A 19,231-nucleotide genomic window follows, 5' to 3' on the forward strand; every position below is an offset into this window, starting at 1 on the left:
CTGTATTAAGTGGCATCGTTTTTTCTTCTTACTGATCTATAACATAACGGTGTCTTATAGTTGACAAAATATGGTAATATGATGTTTGGAATATGCTTTTCAGTGTAAAAAAATGCCCATCTCCTCTGTCAGCTTGGTCTTCATGGCCAGGTAGGTGTCTACCCTAGGGGCAAATGACCAACCAAACCAAACACCATTCAACGTGGGAAGTGAGTTCAACTTTCCTCAGAACATGGTAATATCTATTATCTGACTACTCTGTGATACTCCAGATGGATATTTTCTTCAGAATAGCATTTAATGAAGTGCAAACTATATATTCTCTGCATAAATTTGGAAATACATAGTGCAGGAATAATTCACTAGATAAGATACCAGAGCCAGAGAAATGCATTTTCCAGCCTCATTGTGGGTCCCCCTGGCTGCCCTGACTCCAGTGAATTGGCCTCACCCTCTTCATACAGGGTATGCATGATGCTGTTGGAAAACATTTCTGGGGGATCCCTGGGTGGCTCAGCGGTTTAGCGCCTGCCTTTGGCCCAGGGCACGATCCCGGAGTCCCGGGATCGAGTCCCACGTCAGGCTCCCGGCATGGAGCCTGCTTCTCCCTCCTCCTGTGTCTCTGCCTCTCTCTCTCTCTGTCTATGATAAATAAATAAATAAATCTTTAGAAAAAAAAAAAAAAAGGAAAACATTTCTGTAGATAAAACCTCTAGGAATTGACTAACATCTCATTTCATTTCATTCGTTAGATCTGATCCATTTCCTTGAGTCACAGCTGAACATTCATGGCTTTATTCTACCCACCAGGCTGTGTTTTCACCCCTGAAATAGACTGAACATTGTAGTTATCTTCTGTGTTCGTTAATACATAAATTCTAGAGAACGTTGTTCTTTGTAATGTCACCCCTGTTGTTGTGCAGTCTGTTTCATCAAGTATCTTAATTTTTTGAAGTTACTTACATTGTTAAAGGACTTCAATTTTTAAAAGTAAATGAGTATGTTCTACTTACAGAGAACTAAAAAAGAAAAAAATTGAAGTGGACCCTGCCCAATTATGTACCAAAGGCTTTGCATAAATCTAAATAAATTCCACTCGGGAGTAAGAAGTGTTTTAATTGCTGAAGTAAATTTGACTTCTGAGGTACTAGAGGAAGAAAGGCAGGCTAATTTCTAAATTCCTGAAAAATCAAAACAATGTCACTGTCGCTTTTTAGATAGTGAAGAAAAAACTTGGGAGGTTTTCCAAGAGTCAGCTCTCCCCTTTAGGAGATTTGGGGAGGAGAGAAAGAAAAAAAAGATGCAGACAGGAAGGCAGAATGAAGGGGACCATAAGCAGTGAAGGGAGAAGGGAAGAACTGGAAGTGGCAAGGCTGGTGTGGCTGGGGAAGGAAGCACAGAGCTCATCCCACATCCAGGTTGAAGCACACTCTCCCTCTGCAAGCTGCCGTGGCACACTTCAGAGAAGTTCCCATTGGAAGTAGGTTCCCTGTTACCGCTTGCACCTAGGTCAGACTTCCATGGAGTCATGGAGGAGAACACAGAGTCATGTGAGGGCTTAGGGTTGATTATCAGCAGGAGCAAGAGAAAGAAAAAATCAGAGCAAGGGGCCACCTGCTAGTGGAGACTGCTATACCCAAAATAAGGGCTCCAGGGTGAGTCAGGGCACTGCTGTCTTCTCAGATATCAACCCTGATGACTGACTGAGTCTGACACCTGCTCTCCCAAGCTCTGTCTTGTGTCTGCCAGGTCTTCCTCTCAAACAGGTGGTCAGCCTGGCAGGTGGATGGACTGAACCCCCATTAAAACCAATAGCTGAGCTCAGGAGCCCCAAAAGACTCTCCAGGAAGTTCAGCACATACTGATTTCATAGCACTCCTGGAAGATAAACAGTGGTGTTCTCTTCTTGCTGGTCAAACGGAAGAAATTTTTTGCCTGGTGACACTCCAGAGCATCTAAACTTTTCCTGTGTTGAAGTTGAGCTTCAAGCACTAGGTCCTTTTACTGACGGTTATGCAATTAATAAAATATTTTGAAATACAATTTTGGATTTGAAGTAGGAAAAAGAGAGGGAAAGTATGGACACAGATAAAACAAAATAGCATTTCCACATTTCTGAATCGCCAAGAGACACATGAGGTTAGCCCAGTAAGCGCATTATGCAATAACCCATCTATTCATGGTTAACAAAGTCAGTGATGACCCACAGAAAGCACTCTACTCTACAGTGAACGTACGTTCTCTCCTATAGCATTGGTATTATCTTTGTACCTGGGCAGAATTCTGTGATCTTCATGAGTTTTTAAGAGTTGCTTCTCTAAAGAAATGTACCATTTTTCATGCACGTTAATTATTAGCAGTTGTGCTCAATACTGCTTGGGAGAGAGGACCACAAAGCAATTGCTTTGCTTGAATTGTTGGTGTGGCGTAGGGCTGTTTTCACTCTAGTAGTGACCACCTAAGCTGAGGAGGCACTTGCCTCCTATGTGTTTTCCCCCCAGTGATCTTGAGATTTCAAGAGCACAGACTCCAAAAGCCGTGGATGTCCTTGCCAAGGAGATAGGATTGCTTGCAGATGAAATTGAAATCTATGGCAAAAGCAAAGCCAAAGTACGTTTGTCCCTGCTGGAAAGGTTAAAGGATCAAGCAGATGGAAAATACGTTTTAGTAGCTGGGTAAGACTACTTTTAAAATCTTTTGTACTAAGAAGGCATGTTTATAAAAGTCTCCTCCCTATTTTTACCTATCATCACACCCCTCAAATTCATCTGTTTCTCAAACTTGATATTTTTGTGCATTTCACTTGGCATTCCTTCATTTGACATGAGGTAAGTTTTCATTTTCAGTGCAAAACAAATTAGTCTCCTCCACAAAATACAAAGTATAACGAATTCCTCGTCTAGTATTTTTTATTTCTTATATTGTGTTTTGATCATCTTTGTTCTGTCTTGGATTTTTCATTTAGTTTCTCGTGATAAGAATCAAAATAAGAATTGAAAGTAAAATATTTTTAACTGAGTTGGGGGTACATGTGTTCTACTCAGAGATAACGTTTTAATGGAAAATGTACAGATAATTGTGTGAAACTAAACATTTTCCTGTTAATATCCTAAATATTTGTGTATTTGCATTGTCAAAGTTCATTATTTCTCTCCTCTTGGATTTTAAAATTAATATTGGGCCATTTTCATTTGTGTTGGTCGTTTTATAAAAGACAAATGCATAGTTTTTGTGAAAAGGAGTGTTTGTTTTCCTTCTTTTTTTAAAAAAGAAATATGTTCACTGGCTGAAAAATGACAGAAAACAAGGGATTTAAAATATTTTTTCAATGTGACCTGAGGGAACATCAGGAGACCATAGAAATTCCATTGTTGTCTTGAAATTTCATTGCAGTGACTTATTGATGATATATAGGCCAAGGCTTAAGACACAAAAATCTGTTTATTAACAAGCAGAAACATTTCTTCTAACTGGACTTGACTCTTGGTTAACTATCTTTATATATTTAATTATTCATGTAAATGCCTAGCTTCTTTTTCTGGTTTTAAAAGCCTTACACACTCATAAAGCTATTCTAAAATGCAGAAAACTATAAACAAGAAAGTAAAATATCCCAAATCCTACCACCCAGAGGAGGGAGCTGTTAACCTTTGAGACCATCTTGTCTTTCATAAATGACATCATCTTCCAAGTGCTTGTTCTTCACCAGTATGTTGCATACCTACCTCACTGCATCTGAGTCAGTACAGAGCTGGGTTATCATTTTGTTTGACTGCATATCATTCCGCTGCTCACATCCTAGGTTCTGGGGGCAGGGGCAGTAAAAATGCCTGAGATGTGGGTGGATTCCATTTCATCCATCTTTCCAGACTGTAACACACTGGGTGGCTCAGTGGCTGACAGTTCGTCGTGCTTTTAATTCTTCAAGTATATTCAGGCCAAAAAATGATTTGAAAATATCATAAGGATGTTCCACATTTATTTAACCAACTCTCTGTTGATGGGCACTTAAATTGCTTCCCATTTTTGGACACTATCAACAGTGCTAAGATTAACAGCCTTGAGCATGCTCATTTGTGCACTTGTCCAAAGACCTCCTTAGGAAAAATCCCTAGAGGTTTTAAATTCAGTGTTTTAAAACTACAAGTAAAGATCAAATACAATCTGTATCACTTCTTTAATAGCCAAATTTCTTCATATTTCTTTCTCTCCCTACCTCCCCTCCTCTGTCACTCTTTTGTAAAGATAGACAACTAGGGCTTTCAGAGTCGCTTGGTGGCTGTGGTTTCAAAGAATTCATACTTTGTTGCGTGTGGCTTAAACCTCCTCCAGGCTTCCAGGCTCAGTACAGTTGGACTCCCCGTCTTACTAGGGTCCTTTCCAACTTAGGACCCCACCCCTAATGTCTCTGTAACTGAGCTACAGGGATGCTCTGTGCTGAGAAGAGAGTTGGCCTCGCTACAGGCACCCTCTGGGCCAGATCCATGAAAGGAGCCAGCTGACTTGGGGAGTTGGTTGGGGGACTCCTGGGTCCCAGGGTTTGAAGCACACATGGAGTGTAGTATTGCTTTTCTGGAATGTGCTTAATACAAGTTTTGTTTTGTTTTGGTTTGTTTTTTCAGAAATAAACTCTTGGACATTTAGAACTTCAAAAGTAAATTTAGTATTTTATCCACAAATTTGTTTCCTTTTTTCCAGGCTCTAAGTGATCTTGGTAGGTGGATTTGCTGGTTTTCTCACCCTGCTTAACATGGGAAGACGTAAGGAAAACTCAGGAGGGTGGGTTCTCAGGATACCAAGGAAGACTCAAGCAGTAATGTTCCATATGGAGTGGCTGTGATTTACTCTTATGGGTGCTTGTTATTACTGGAAAAAAAAAAAAAAACACAGTCTACACGTGGCCCTGCCCTAAGTTGGGAATGCAGAAATGATACTTTAAACCAAAAACTCTGATGGTGTTATCAGATTCCTAACTTGAATTCATACTGTCAAGGGCTGGCCTCCAGCCACATGCTGGAGAGTGACAGCTAGTCTGTCCTAGGATTATAGCTGTGTGTTGGTCCATGCCCATAGAACATTGCTGCTTGCCCCACCCTGTCTCTTTCTTTGCCAGCATTTGTATATGCATCTGAGCTGAAGAAGCCAGGTTGTCATTGTCAATAGAAATGAAAGGAAACCTGAATTCTCAAGTACAGATTTAACCCCAAGAGAAACAATTCTTTCTCTGAAATGGTGGTATATGTTCCTTACAAAACAAAGATCTATGAAGAACAAAAATTAAATTGTGTTCCATTCAACTGCATTGAAAAAAATGCTGTGAGGGTAGGATTTCGAGACATACCTGTGTCTGTAGGAAAACTTGAAGAGTTTTAGAAAATATATACCACACTGTGTAACCCACACAAACAACTGTGTGAGTTTACGTGTGTAAACTACCTTTTTAAATCTAACCTTTTAATAGCTGGATGTTTGAGATCAGTTTAAAACACCAGACAATCATTTTATTTAAATCTAAAATGAAGGGGCGCCTGGGTGGCTCAGTGGTTGAGTATCTGCCTTCAGCTCAGGTTGTGATTCTGGGGTTCTGGGATTGAGTCCCACATCAGGGTCCCTGCAGGGAGCCTGCTTTTCCCTCTGCCTATGTCTCTGCCTCTCTTTCCGTGTCTGTTGTGAATAAATAAATAAAATATTTTTAAAAATCTAAAATGAAAAGTTCATTTGCAATAAAGACCACCTCCATAGTTTTACTTTTGGCCACATTAGTTATGGAAAGTGACAATTGACAAACCATTACACATGCTGTCCCTACTTCTTCAGAAACAGAAAGGACCCCTCCATTACATGGGAAATTATTTCCTTTTCTGAAAGATTTTTTTTTTTTATTCTGGAACTTATACTGGCTTACAGAATAAAAATTTAACATAATGAAAAACAAAAAGGAGAAAATGAAATCTCATTACTGAGAAGTGTTAAAACATTTTTTATATCTCCTTCCAGGATTTTCTCTATATGTATCCTTTTTACACATTGAGATCATGCTATAAATACCATTTTGTGTCCTGCTTTTGTTTCTGAATGCTATAACATGAGTGTTTCCCCATGCTTTAGCAGAATTCAGATACTCAAGTCTTCAAGAAACCTAAACAATATATTTGTGGTTGTACATTTGAACTTAAGCATAAACGTGATTTAAATGTGTCAACAGTAGAATTAAAATATAAAACAATGGGATTTTTAAAAATCTTCTGTTAATAACCTAAATGCAGAACAGATTAATTCGTTTTAAAAGCTATTCTTCAAACTTTAGAATTTCTCAATCCATCAGAATCATCTGTATTCCATCAGCTACACATCGCGTGGTATTTACACCTATACATCACTGTATTTGCTTTGCCTGATGAAATGAAAAGTATTGGGAATTGTTCAGGGAAATCTGCCAAAAGAATCTTAGGGGCTCTTGAGTTTTACATATTTTCCCAGTTACACTAATGAAAAGGAATTTGTTTGAGAACTTGCCGTGGAGTGCAGCTGTAGGGCATTGAATGTGTGTGCAGGCTCCCATCTCCACTGGCCCTTTACCGATTTCTGTGCAGAAATTTTTAGAGCTGCTCTGAATTGCTCGGACAGCAGTTAAAAACAAAGCCCAAATTTATCTGTGAACAGACTGAATATCACATTAAAGAATAATTAAAATCATGCACATCACTTTCTTATACATGTAGAATGCCAAATACCTCATTTGATTTTTTTTTTTCCTTTTAATATTCCAAACCATTCCTTTGGTACATGTAAAAATAACCTTTACTGACTTTTTAAAGATTTTGCTTTTCTGCTTTGGGTAACTATTTAAATATCTGTGAGTTTTTTGCTATTTGCACAACCTGAAGAATAAAACAAAGGTATTTAGAAGAGACCACTACTGGCTGGGCCTTTGAACTGTTCACATCAGTCAAATGTGATGGGAAACACAACCCAGTGGACTATAGAATTTGTTGTCAGGAATAAAAGCCTTTAAAAACTTTCCAGTGAGGAAGATGCCTGGGATGAGTGATTGATATATTCATATGCTGCTTGAGCATGGTAGGTTTGGAGCGCATGGTTAGAGCCATGACTCATGACAATAATACTGTTCTTGACTCAGATTTTGAGAACCATGCACAGTTTTGCCACTACAACCTGCATAAGCAATCTCTTTGACCTTGGAGTAAATGGTACACTTCTTTAAGCATGTGTCTAAACTGTCACAGAGTACAATAAATTGTACTATAGTCAGCAGTACACATATTTGTCTTAGAAAAGGCATCTTTGCTTTGTCAAGCATTCTTTTTGCTCATATGTGCCTCGAAATGCACTGAGAATGGGTGTTCTTCACCTCAGTGAGCTTGTGGACTGGTTAGGCAGGGCAGCTGTGTCACAAAGCTTGTAATGATACCCTCTGAAAAGTTACGTAATACATACATATAGGGGCTCTGGGTGGCTCAGTTGGTTAAGCATCTGCCTTTGGCTCAGGTCATGATCCCGGCATCCTGGAATAGAACCCCACATCAGACTCCCGGCTGGGCAGAGTCTGCTTCTCCCTCTGTCCCTCCCCCTTCTCATGCTTTCTGTCTCTCAAATAAATAAATAAAATCTTTAAAAAAAAAAAGTGATACTTTGGGGTACAGAGTGGAGGAGATAGAGCTGCAGGGAGATGTTAAGGGAGAGAACTAAAAACCATAGTTCCCTCTCCATAAACTCTAAGCTCTTAACCAAAAAAAGAAAAAAAAAAAAAAAAAAAAAAACAGAAATTAGGTTAACGTTGTGCTCATTGTTTTCTGAGTCAACTCAGAATTTTGGGGTCAGAGTTAAGGAGAATGGCACTACAGTTAAACCTAAGTCTGATATCAAGTGTAGGAATGAAGTAAAATACAATTTTTATTGTAGCTCTCCTTTTATTGCTCCCAATAAATACTTCCTGCTTTTTTTATTTTCCTGAATTGTATTAGTTGGCAGAAAGCTGAGCAGTCCTGTGTTTCTAATTAAGAATTGGATGGTTAGCTGAAGTTTTGAGGAGGTCATCTCTGGGCGTGTCTGCTTTGGGCTGTCTCCAGCAGCTATGTTAGCACATCCTTGGGAATAAAAATGTAATTCTTCATGTGACATGCTGAAGTAAACCACCTATTCCTTTGCAAACAGTAAATGGTTGGTACAGTACTTAATCCACCCTATCTTTGATACCACATTTTTTTTCTCAGGCTATCATAAGATCGTGATGCCTGTGGTTTACCAACTGCTTTTATTCCTGCTGTGCTAAGGAAAGAGAAAGTTGACTCAAAGCGTAAACACTTTCTTGTAACTGAGTCTTCACATTGACCAACTGTCAAGTGGTTTGAGGAGTTTGATGTTTGCTTCACCTGGCATGTTTAGGTTGGTGCACCAGCTGCCTACGGGTGCCCTTGTTGCTCTGTGTAGTGATGCAGGGCCCTCACCCCGCAGCGGGTGTCTCTGGGCCATGTGACTCTGTGCGCACTTCCTTGGTTCCCTTCAGAGACTCCCGTGGCACACCCCTGCCTCATCATCGTGTTCTCTTTTCTGCTCCTTCTGAATTTTCTTTTGCTTTCTTCTGACTGTTCTTTAAGAGAACATGTTCTGGACCATTCTGTCCTTAATCCCTCTTTGTCCTGTGTTTCCCCTCACTGAGTCATCCTTCCTATTCCCATGCTTTAATTTGCTAATTAGTGGTTAACAGCAGTTACAATTTCTATCCATAGAAATAACCTAGAGAAACCGGGTGGCTTGCCTGGTTTTGATATCCAGATCTGCTTACTAATTGTGTGGCCCCGGGTGAGTTACTGAGATTTCTTATGCCTCAGTTTCCTCATCAATCAAATGAGGGTAACAACCTAAAAAATGTGAAGAACAGAGCCTCACATATTAACTATGCCAAACCCACCCTCAATTTTATTTGGCTAACATTTATTCATTTGCCAGGTCACAGCTTAGGTGTTAACTTCCTCTATGAAGACTTCCCTGATACTCCAAATCTAATCAGATCCTCCTACCATGTGCTCTCATAAGACAGTCTCATTGCCAACTTTCTGAAATACATGTTTTTCACTTTCATTTCAATTGCCAGTTGATCTGTCCATATCTCCCATCATCCATAAGCTCTGGGAAGGCAGAGATGGGATCCAACTTGGTCATCATTGTGTCCTCAGGATCTAGTGGCCTGACACATAGTAGTACTTAATAAATATTTCTTGAAAGAAAGATTGATTGTATTGCTGTGGCGGTCTGAGGTAGTTGGGGATGATGATATATCTAAGGGCTTTACTTCCTTATAGTTATACCACTAGGTTTTATAGGTCAGAAAACTCTGATTATGAGTTTTGTTGTGATTGAGAATGCTGTACAACCTGACTCACACCATCTAACTCATTGGAGACCAAGTTGTAAACCAAAATGACAGTTTTTAAATCTTATAACAGTGGCTAGAGCATGCTAAAGAATAGTTGTATGGGTCCTTACTTGGGAACATCACAAACACCCATTCTTTTACTTAATGCTGTGATGGTGTAACTATTATGTGATGCTTGATTTTGTAGGGTGTTGTAGTCAACAAGCCCCTCCAGAGCAGTTTTGATCTTACTGTGCTGAGGAGTGTTGGACTAAATCTTTCCCAATATTTGAGGAGCTATTATATGAGAAGGGATTGAGTTTAGTATTTTGACTCTATGAGATCGGAGCTACAGGAATGCAGACATCTCTTCTTTAGGACAAAAAACTCTCTCACTGTAAACATTATCTGGAAATGAATGGGCTATCCTAGAATGGGCCTCCATCATTGATTGTGTTGAAACTAAAAGGAAAAAAAAAGAAACATGGTGGGGACAAGCCCTGAGTGCTAATATCTAGAAGGAAATGAATGAGTGGGGATGATGGGATGCCTTGCAATCCTGAGACTCTGGCCACAGATCACCGAGTAGGCCTTGTGACCACATGGTGCCCCCAGTAAATGGCCCTAGCAGGATGAATGCCAAATCACCCATCAGGAAGAAATTACATGTCTTCATTATTTAAACCATTTGATGGGTAATTCTATGACATTTTGTGAAGCTGATAATGCTATTACCACTGAGTAACTTTTCTTTTTTGGTCTCTTGCTGAAGGTGTGTCTGTATTTTGGCTTTAGATTAAGCGTGGCCTGTGTGATGTGGGTAGACAATAAAGATCCATGAAAATTGAAATACTAAGTGAACTTGGGGATGGCGTGTTCTCTACCATATCCTCTGATTTGGTTCTGGCACCTTAGATTGATTTGCATAGGTTGTTTGGGAAATGTTATTAAATTCTCACTTTTTTTTTTCTTCCCCCAAACCAGGATCACACCCACCCCTCTTGGTGAAGGGAAAAGCACAGTGACAGTTGGGCTCGTGCAGGCATTGACTGCACACCTGAATATCAACTCCTTTGCCTGTCTCAGGCAGCCTTCTCAGGGACCAACTTTTGGAGTTAAAGGTACTCGATGTAACAACTGGTACATTTTTCAGAGCAAAACTTTGGGCAGAGAAGTTTTGTAAGAATATTATCAACAGATCGGGAGCTAAAACCTGTCGGAGGAACTGGTATATTTCATCACTATGCCCCCCTCCCACACTCAATATGTCGTGCTTACCCCACAGCGGTCCTCCCACAGAGGGAGCTGCGGTGGGGATTTCAGCCAAGCCTGCCAGGAAGCCCATTTCCCTGGGTCCCTGGAGCAGTCATGGACCCGAGCTCACCCTTCCAGCCTTAGGCAGAAATCTTCCAGCCCATCAGCACCTTTTTTGCCAAGCCATTTTGCGATTCTTCCATTCGTATTGGTGTCTTACCATTCCTGCCCCAGAGAAAGGTTTTCCCCTCTACACAGTAAGAGAGCTTTTCCATTGGGCCCTAGGGCTCATCCCGATTTCGCTGTCAGACCTGCAGAGCTTTAGAAACTGACCAGCTATGGACCGAGATGTGAAATTTCTGTCTGTCTTTGCTGGGCTGCCATCTGGCAATTTCACATTCACTATTCTTTCTCCACTGATTTATCATGAGGTTGTTCTTCAGCTCACATTACAATAGCATTTATTGCTGCAATTACTATTGGTTCTTGGCACTTTGTGGTATTTAGCGGTATTATATTTATGTTACTGTCACAGATGTTAATAAGTCCTAGCTCATTAAGTACTGGTAACTCATAGAATGTCATATATTATGCAGTGCAATGAACACAAAATTCGGAAAAAGAAGACTGCGGTTTTATTCGTGGCTGTGTTCCACCACTGTGTGACCTTTAACCAGTTGTAACCTCTCTGAGCCGCATCTGTGAAAGTGCAAAATGGTTTATAGTATCTGGCTTCCTGAGTTGTGAGGACCAAATGAGATAGCATATAAAAAAATATGGTACACTGTAAAATGATAGGACACAGAAGGTATCACTATTGTTTTAAGGAAGAGAAATCTTTTTAATGTACTGACTTCACTATTCTGAAGGATAGCATAACAAATTGTAACTATTGTCTAAAATCAATTGTCCAAATTTTACAATGTCTTAGTTCAGAGTTCACCAGATGGATTTTTTTTGAACAAAGTTTTCTGATACTTAAAGCATGTGCAATTTAGATAACACAGAGCCGCACAGATCTAATAATAAATTAATAAAATAATCCCATATGTGCTGTAATGACATTTGCTATATTATTTTACCTTTTTTTAAATCAAGAAACTGAAGTCCTTAAATTGCATCTTTGGACAAAATAGACTTTTTTCCCTCCTTTATTTTGCTTTGATAGATAGTTTTTTACTGCCTGTTGTTTCATCTTGGGGATGCATGCCTTCCTGCTAGGTTTGGGGAGCCGTATCCCTAGGGCCTTGTTCATCCTGTGTAGCTGTACTTGGTGAATGATTTCAAATGTGCCTGCTCTGTTGTTTAGGAGGAGCTGCGGGTGGCGGATATGCCCAGGTCATCCCCATGGAGGAGGTAAGGACTCAGTGAAAAACATGTCATGTGTCACTGTTTTTCCTTCCTGGAACCTTTTTTCTGTGCCTCATAAACACGGGCCCACAGTCCTTTATCCTCAATCCCAAAGTCCTAAAGGCTCTGAAAACCATAAATGTTTACATGACTTACAGTGGCGAGACCTGATGGTTATGAGCTATGTAATGTCTCTGCCATTTGGTGTAAATGTTCACATATTTTGCTGTAGATTTGATTAATGGATATGGACTTAGACCCTGCTTGGGGTGTGGTATTAAAAACTTAGAGGTATATCATTCTGTGTTTCTAAATTACCAAAAATCCTGAACCCCAAACCCCCACATAGCTCCAAGGCTTCCGGATGAGAGAGTGGGACAGGCTGTGTCCCAATCAATCATCAGTTATACTGCCCAGTTCAGGGAGGCTTGGACTCCCCCTTAGGCAAAGTGAGACTCCAAATGAAATAGTTCCAAAGAGAAATGGGCAAAAGGGGCCAAAGGTGTCACTTTTTAGTTCTCCAAGAACTCCTACCCTCTGCATAACCATCCGGTTTTGCCCTGCATCTGATTACCTGCCCAGGTCTCATCACTTCTGCTCTCTGCATCAGCCCTTTGGTTCTAGTCCCAAGAAATCTTCCCCAAACCCAAGTTGAGCTTGTTCCTTTCCTGTCTGGTGTCTTTCAGGAGTTACCCTGTCACTCTGTGTGCCACAGTGTCACATGACAGGTCCTCATGTGCTTCTCCTGTTCCCCCCTCCCCCCGCCTGCCTCACTGTCTGAGGTCCCCATGGGCCACCCTCCCTTTCAGCATCCTGTCAGACTCCCTGCAGACTCTGGCCTGGTCATCGTTTCTTGATTCCGAGACTGGGAGCATTCTCCCTTCCTGTTCTGCCCTCCCTGCTGCAGCCAGTCCTGTAGGTTTTGTTCCACCACCCCTGGTCCCCTCATCTCCTGTTTTTCTCATTCAGTTCTGGAGGCTGTGGTGAGTTAGAGGCTGTAGTCCCAGCACTCAACACGGTGTCCAGCACACACTGTTTGTTGGTTTGGTTGAATGAATAGGAAATGTGTTTACCTATGAAGACCTGAGTATCAGGGAAGCTATAGGGAAAATTTGGATACTATTCAAGTATTAGGGGTGGGGAGAGAATGAATAGTGCGAGGCATTGCTGAAAAAACAGCCCCAAGCCTCCCATCAGAACGGGGGTGAGTAATATTCACAAGCCAGGAAGAACTAGAGCCAGGAGGCCAGGTTGGGGATACGGAGTACAAAGAACATGCCCAGGGGAATGGCTCAGGAATTTCTGCGCAAATAGTCAAAGGGCATTGGTGTCCTGCTGTCATATGGCATCAGCTGCATGGCTCAGACTTGGGGCAAACTTAAGGCATATGATAGTTGTAAGTGCCTTATGATTGTTAAGTAAGCCAAAAACAATCAGGCAGTGTGTTCCTTGAATTAGAAGACCTCCCATATCTTCTTCATCTCTCTATCCCCAGCTCTGAGCACAATGCCCAACACTCAGACCGTGTTTGTTGACTAAGTGCATGAATTGACAATGTGTCTGAAAGAAACATAATAAATAATCATGGGAAAATGTTTGAATAAGTTCCAGATGGGTTGAAGAATTGAAAGTGGAAATACCAAGACTTGAAGGGTGAGATGGAGCCAGAGTTATACAGAATGGGGGGAAATATTCCAGGTAGTAGGACCTGCTCGGGGCAGTGCTGAGGCAGGAAGAGGTTTAGTATCTTCTGGGAACAAGAGGCCACCAACATGTGTCAGTGGGTGACCAGAGGTGAAGCTAGTGAAGTCTAGAAATGGCCAGGGGTTAGCTCTTTCAGGCTGTGAAGTTCATGGCCAACACCCTGGATATTATTTGACTATCATCGATGGTCCACCATTGAAGGGATCTTGACAAAGTAATAATATGATGTAAATTGAATTTTATAAGAATTCTCAGGCTTCTGAGCGGAGAATAGATGCCTAGAAGTCCAGAGTGGATGCTAACAGTCTAGTAAGGAAGCCCAGGGGAAAGATGGTGCTGTGGCCCAGCATGGTGGTAGTGAGGATGGAATCGGGGGATGACAGTGATATAAGATGTGTTTGCAGAATTGGATGTGGGGTGAGAAAAGGGGATGATATCCAGGATAGTGGGCCGAGCAACTCTAGAGTCATGTGTTGAAATAGAGGATAGGGCCTGGGACACCTGAGTGGCTCAGATCTTGATCTCAGGATCGTGAGTTCCAGCCCCACATTTAAAAAAAGAAGGTGGATCAGAAATGGAAGATGAGGGGAATAATGGCCATGAGGTAGAAGGTGTGGTGGCAAAGGCATTGTGGTCAGAAGAAGAGAGGCCTGTTTGGGGCCCGTGGACACCCCAGTGGGTATCAGATAGGCAGCAGGAAAGAAAAACAATCTAGTTATAACATGGGAAGGATTCAATAGAAACATCAGAAAAGAAATATTAACTAACCAATGATTATTTTCATTAATAATCAAATTAATCTACATTAAAACTATCAGTTATTTAACTTGTCAAACTGACAGATTTGGATATTTTTTTAAGTAGTAATAATAACACTAAATTTTAGCAGTGAGACATTGAAATACATTTTTATATACTGCTGGGAAGTATATGTTGGTAAAACTTTCCTGAAAGGCAAGTTAAAATATAAATGCCTTAAAAACAGTATCATACCTTCTGGCCCAAATAAATCTATTTTTAGTTTATCCTAAGCAAAAACTGGCTGTGTATGAAAAGTTTTAATTTTTAAACTATTTTCACACAGCTTGTAGCATTAAAAAAAATGGGGGGGGGGGCGATCTTAAATATCTAATAATAGGATATCACACAGAGTATATTTTGAAGACTATTTATTGATGTAAAAATGCTAGTAATATTAACACTAAGTATAAAAGCTAAGATGTACAGGTGCCTGGGTGGCTCCCAGTCTGTTGAGTATCCATCTCTTGATCTCAGCTCATGTTTTGATCTCATGGTTGTGAATTCAAGTGCTATCTTGGGCTCCACACTAGGGGGTTATGATCTTGATATTAAAAACTATAAATTTTATAAAATATACATACATAATTCATATTTTCTACTGGTCATATATTTTAGGTTATAAAGTGAGGTTTTAACTGATCAGCTGGTGTTTGGGGGTGGTACTTCAAACCTTTCAAAAAGCAATTTGGTGGTATTATCAAGATCCTTTAATCCAGGAACCACACTGCTGGAAATCTATGGCTTATTAGCAACTTATTGAAAAAAATTACTTAAGTGTAATCTTTATAATTGTAGCCTTCTTTGCAAAGATGAAATTTTGGAAGCAATTTAAATATGTAGACATAGGAGACTGAAAACTTTTGGTACATCTACTCCACTATACAGACCCTGTGAACTGTAACTACATATGAAAAAGACTATTACATTAAAATACATAGTAAGAAGTTCCTTAAATGAAATGTTACTGAATGAAAAGTATTATAAGTATGCTGAGTCTACAAATAATAAATATGCATGCACATAAGACTAGAAGGAAAATAACAGAATAGGGTTTTGAGGGTGATGGATTTTTTTACTTCTCGGACTTTGTCTTATTTTATATTATTATATTGTTGCTGCTTATTTTATTTCCTGCCTGGTTTTAAAGTATAGTTGATATGATACTATTTTCTAAATCATAAAAAGAATGTGTGGAAAATAAGGAGATCAATCATTAAGTCCATCAGAGTGTCTCACCCTTAATCCAGGAGTGAAAGATGAAAGAATTGGTGGTGAGATAGTCCACTTAAGAGTTCTTTGTTGTCAAGTGGAAAACTCTTGACATTGAGTTTTTGATTTAGTCTATTTTATGGACTTAACTCATTATGAGGGATGTTTAATTAGTGCAATAGTTTATTCGTTCTTGTCCAAGGCCAGTAGAATGAAGTGTCCATGTCATTTATAGTTCAACCTTCATTTGACTGGGGACATCCATGCCATCACCGCTGCCAACAACCTGCTGGCTGCCGCTATTGACACAAGGATTTTGCATGAAAACACTCAAACCGATAAAGTAAGAAAGTTTCCTTGTTGGCCATTTTGGGCATCTTATCCTGGGATTTCTGGATTCCTAAAGGGTTCATGGGAAAACTTTGATGTCTGTAATTTGTATGAAATTGTATTAAACATTTTGTGAACTCTCCATGTCCTTATTTCTTGGGGAGAAAATCCATGCTTTGGTCAGATTCTCAAGGGAGTTTATGACCATTGCCAGTTGTTGGCTAAATTATGTGAGTTCTATTATTTAAGGCAAATTTTCTTTGAGACAGGATTTTATTTATTTTTTTAAAAAAGATTTTATTTATTTATTCATGAGAGACAGAGAGAGACAGAGAGAGAGAGAGAGAGAGAGAGGCAGAGACACAGGCAGAGGGAGAAGCAGGCTCCATGCAGGGAGCCTGACGAGGGACTCGATCCTGGGTCTCCAGGATCACGCCCTGGGCTGAAGGCGGCGCTAAACAGCTGGGCCAACGGGGCTACCCGAGACAGGACTTTAGTGATTCAATCTCTGGTCTGTACTAAGGGGATTGGAAAGATCTCTTTTAAGACTGTAATGTTACGTGTAGCCCTTCTAGATGTGCTGAGACAGAGATTAGACCCTTTGTTGGGCTTCAGGTGCATCCAGCTAATGTAAAACCCACACCTGATAGGGGATAGAGTACCAGGTGCTAATTCCTCATAGACCTAAGATGTGGATAAAAGTGGAACTTTCTGGCATATTTACAAGGGTCCTGACTTCCTCTAATTAAAGTAATCTCTTGTGAGTTCTTGAATCCAAATATAGATAAATATTAATTTAATGGTTGTGAGGCTATGTAAATCAAGAAATATTTATATTTACAAAGTCTTTGCAATGTGCCTTATTTCAGATCTAGTCAGATTTATTAAAACGATAGAACTTAAGGCTACATTGTTTATATTACCCAGGAATTTTAATAGGGTCTCTAATCTAAACAGCTGGGTTATAAATGTAATGAACTTTGTCATATCCTGTGACTTATCCAAGTCATAGTTGGCCCTTAAACTTTTGTGGGGTTTTATTTGTGTTTTGTGTTTTTAGGCACTGTATAATCGACTCGTTCCTTCAGTGAATGGTGTTCGAGAGTTTTCAAGCATTCAACTTGCTCGGCTGAAAGTAGGTTTATGGTTCGTGGCTCTTCAACAAGAAAATAATCCTAGAAACAAATCAGAAAAATGATCAAAGCCAGCAATTTTAAACTTGATTTGATTTGGGTTTTTAGATACTCTTTGGGGCATTAAACTCTAGAGACAGAACAACATAACAGAGAGAAAAGAACCAGAAGCTTGAGACATGGCTACACCAAAGAACAAGTAGGCAGATTAGTTCCCCTTTTGCGTCTCAGTCCTTTCAACTATAAACTGAGAGAGCTGCTTTGCTGACCTAGAGTACCCCAATCAGCTGACAAATCAAATTTCCAAGAGTCCTTCTCTTTCATGAATTTTCTTCGATTTCTAGGAAATAAGATCTAGCCTCTGAAAACATACCTGTATCAGGTTTTATTACAGGAAGATGCTAAGGTTTTACTAGTAGAAACAATCTTAATTTTTACCCATATTATCATTTCCTTGTTCTATCTGTTGTTATTCTACTCATCACATTGATTGCCCCTTGCTCTTTTCATAGACCAAAAACTAATTTTAATGGTATAAGTGATGGCCACTGGTTGGTGATAATTGATTTAAGAAACTCAACCCTCCCTGCTTCTTCCTGAACCAAATTTGGTTAACCAATTTGTTAAGAATACTGTATAATATACTAACCTCAGCAGCCACGACCTATATAATTTCTGTTGGCATTTGTACTTTCAGATTATTTTCTTATTCTTCATTATGAATTTTCTTAGATTGTTTCCTTTACAGAAATAGATGCACTGAGAGTTTTTTTTTTTTTTCACAGTGAATTAGAAATAACTTGTTTTAAAAACATAGGCATCAACTTGAGTTATTGGTATTTGTATTTGAAAGAAGAGTTAATGAACTGGAACATCAATTATGTGGACAGCGGTTTATGTCCCTTCTGAAAACAGCACATTTGGCCACGTAGCACAATCCCAAGAGTCTCGGGCCTAGACAGCAATAAGTAATATTCTTTGTGAACTAGCAACCATGCCTTATTTTGATGTCATTTTAGGGTATATTACAAATATCAATGTCTTCCATTTCAGGGACACTTGGGCTTGGGCTTATTTATTGCATTGGCCTTACCTACAACTTTCTTAGTTAAGTGTAGCTTTAAAAAGATTTTCTGGTCATGGAGAAAATAAAATAAGAGGGATAATTTTGGTTACATTTTGCTTTCTATTCCTTGCTAAAATATATCACATGTTTTTGTCTTCATCGTTAGAAACTGGGAATAAATAAGACTGATCCAAGTGCGCTGACGGAGGAGGAAGTGAGTAAATTTGCACGTCTCAACATTGACCCCTCCACCATCACGTGGCAAAGAGGTAGGTGCTGGTTGCCGGGTCGGGGATGACATTTGTTCCAGCTCTTAAATCCCTTTCAAGCACACAGTTTCTTTCTTTCTCTTTTTTTAAGGATTTTATTTATTTGAGAGAGAGACTGAGTGGTGAGGAGGGGCAGAGGGGGAAAGAGAGAGAAACTGATTCCCCACTGAGTAGGGATCCTGACTTGAGGCTTGACCCCAGTACCCTGGGATCATGACCTGAGCCAAACAGATGCTTAACCGACTGAGCCACCCAAGCATCCCAAGCCCACAGTTCCATTTCTTCCCCCTTGCCCTCCCGGCCTGTGGTCTAGAATCCCTCATTGATTTCAAGCACTGTTTTTTGCCTCTCTTCTTCTCTGACACCCCCCACCCTCACCTCCTATCTGGGAGGAAAAGTCACTCCCCTTCTTGACTCAGCTGCTCCGCTGGGCTCGCCCTATCTCTCCCCCTTACACACATCCACGGAAAATTACTTGGTTCTCTCCTCTGTGGATAGTAGCACATGATAATGCTCAGAGTGTCTTGGAAGGGTTAGGTGGTCTGGATTCCTGACCCTTGTGTGTGTTCTTCTCAGACCTGCCCACTTGCCTTTATCGCTTCTACTGACTTCCAGAACATTTCTATCAGATGCCTGGTTGACTGCAGCTACCTTTTAATAGATGTTCTTATATGCATATCCATCCCCAGTTCACTAGGTTCGTAATATGGAGATGCTGTTCTGTCACTTTGCTCAGAAG

The 19,231-nt window shown here is 40.1% G+C and overlaps 1 protein-coding gene across 3 annotated transcripts in view; it reads left to right on the forward strand.

Annotated features, from left to right (window-relative positions):
- Window positions 1-19,231, forward strand: part of MTHFD1L (methylenetetrahydrofolate dehydrogenase (NADP+ dependent) 1 like) — a 188,306-nt gene that overhangs the window by 39,501 nt on the left and 129,574 nt on the right. For 2 of the 3 annotated variants that reach the window (XM_077896736.1, XM_077896755.1), the window contains 6 exons: window positions 2,502-2,675; window positions 10,361-10,497; window positions 11,940-11,986; window positions 15,930-16,037; window positions 17,085-17,159; window positions 18,390-18,492. In XM_077896736.1, coding sequence (XP_077752862.1) covers window positions 2,502-2,675; window positions 10,361-10,497; window positions 11,940-11,986; window positions 15,930-16,037; window positions 17,085-17,159; window positions 18,390-18,492 — 644 coding nt within the window. The remainder of the gene's footprint in view (window positions 1-2,501; window positions 2,676-10,360; window positions 10,498-11,939; window positions 11,987-15,929; window positions 16,038-17,084; window positions 17,160-18,389; window positions 18,493-19,231) is intronic. The other variant, XM_077896745.1, reaches the window with a different exon arrangement.

Source organism: Canis aureus, chromosome 1 (genome assembly GCF_053574225.1).
Source record: "Canis aureus isolate CA01 chromosome 1, VMU_Caureus_v.1.0, whole genome shotgun sequence".
Classification (NCBI taxonomy): Eukaryota; Metazoa; Chordata; class Mammalia; order Carnivora; family Canidae; genus Canis; species Canis aureus.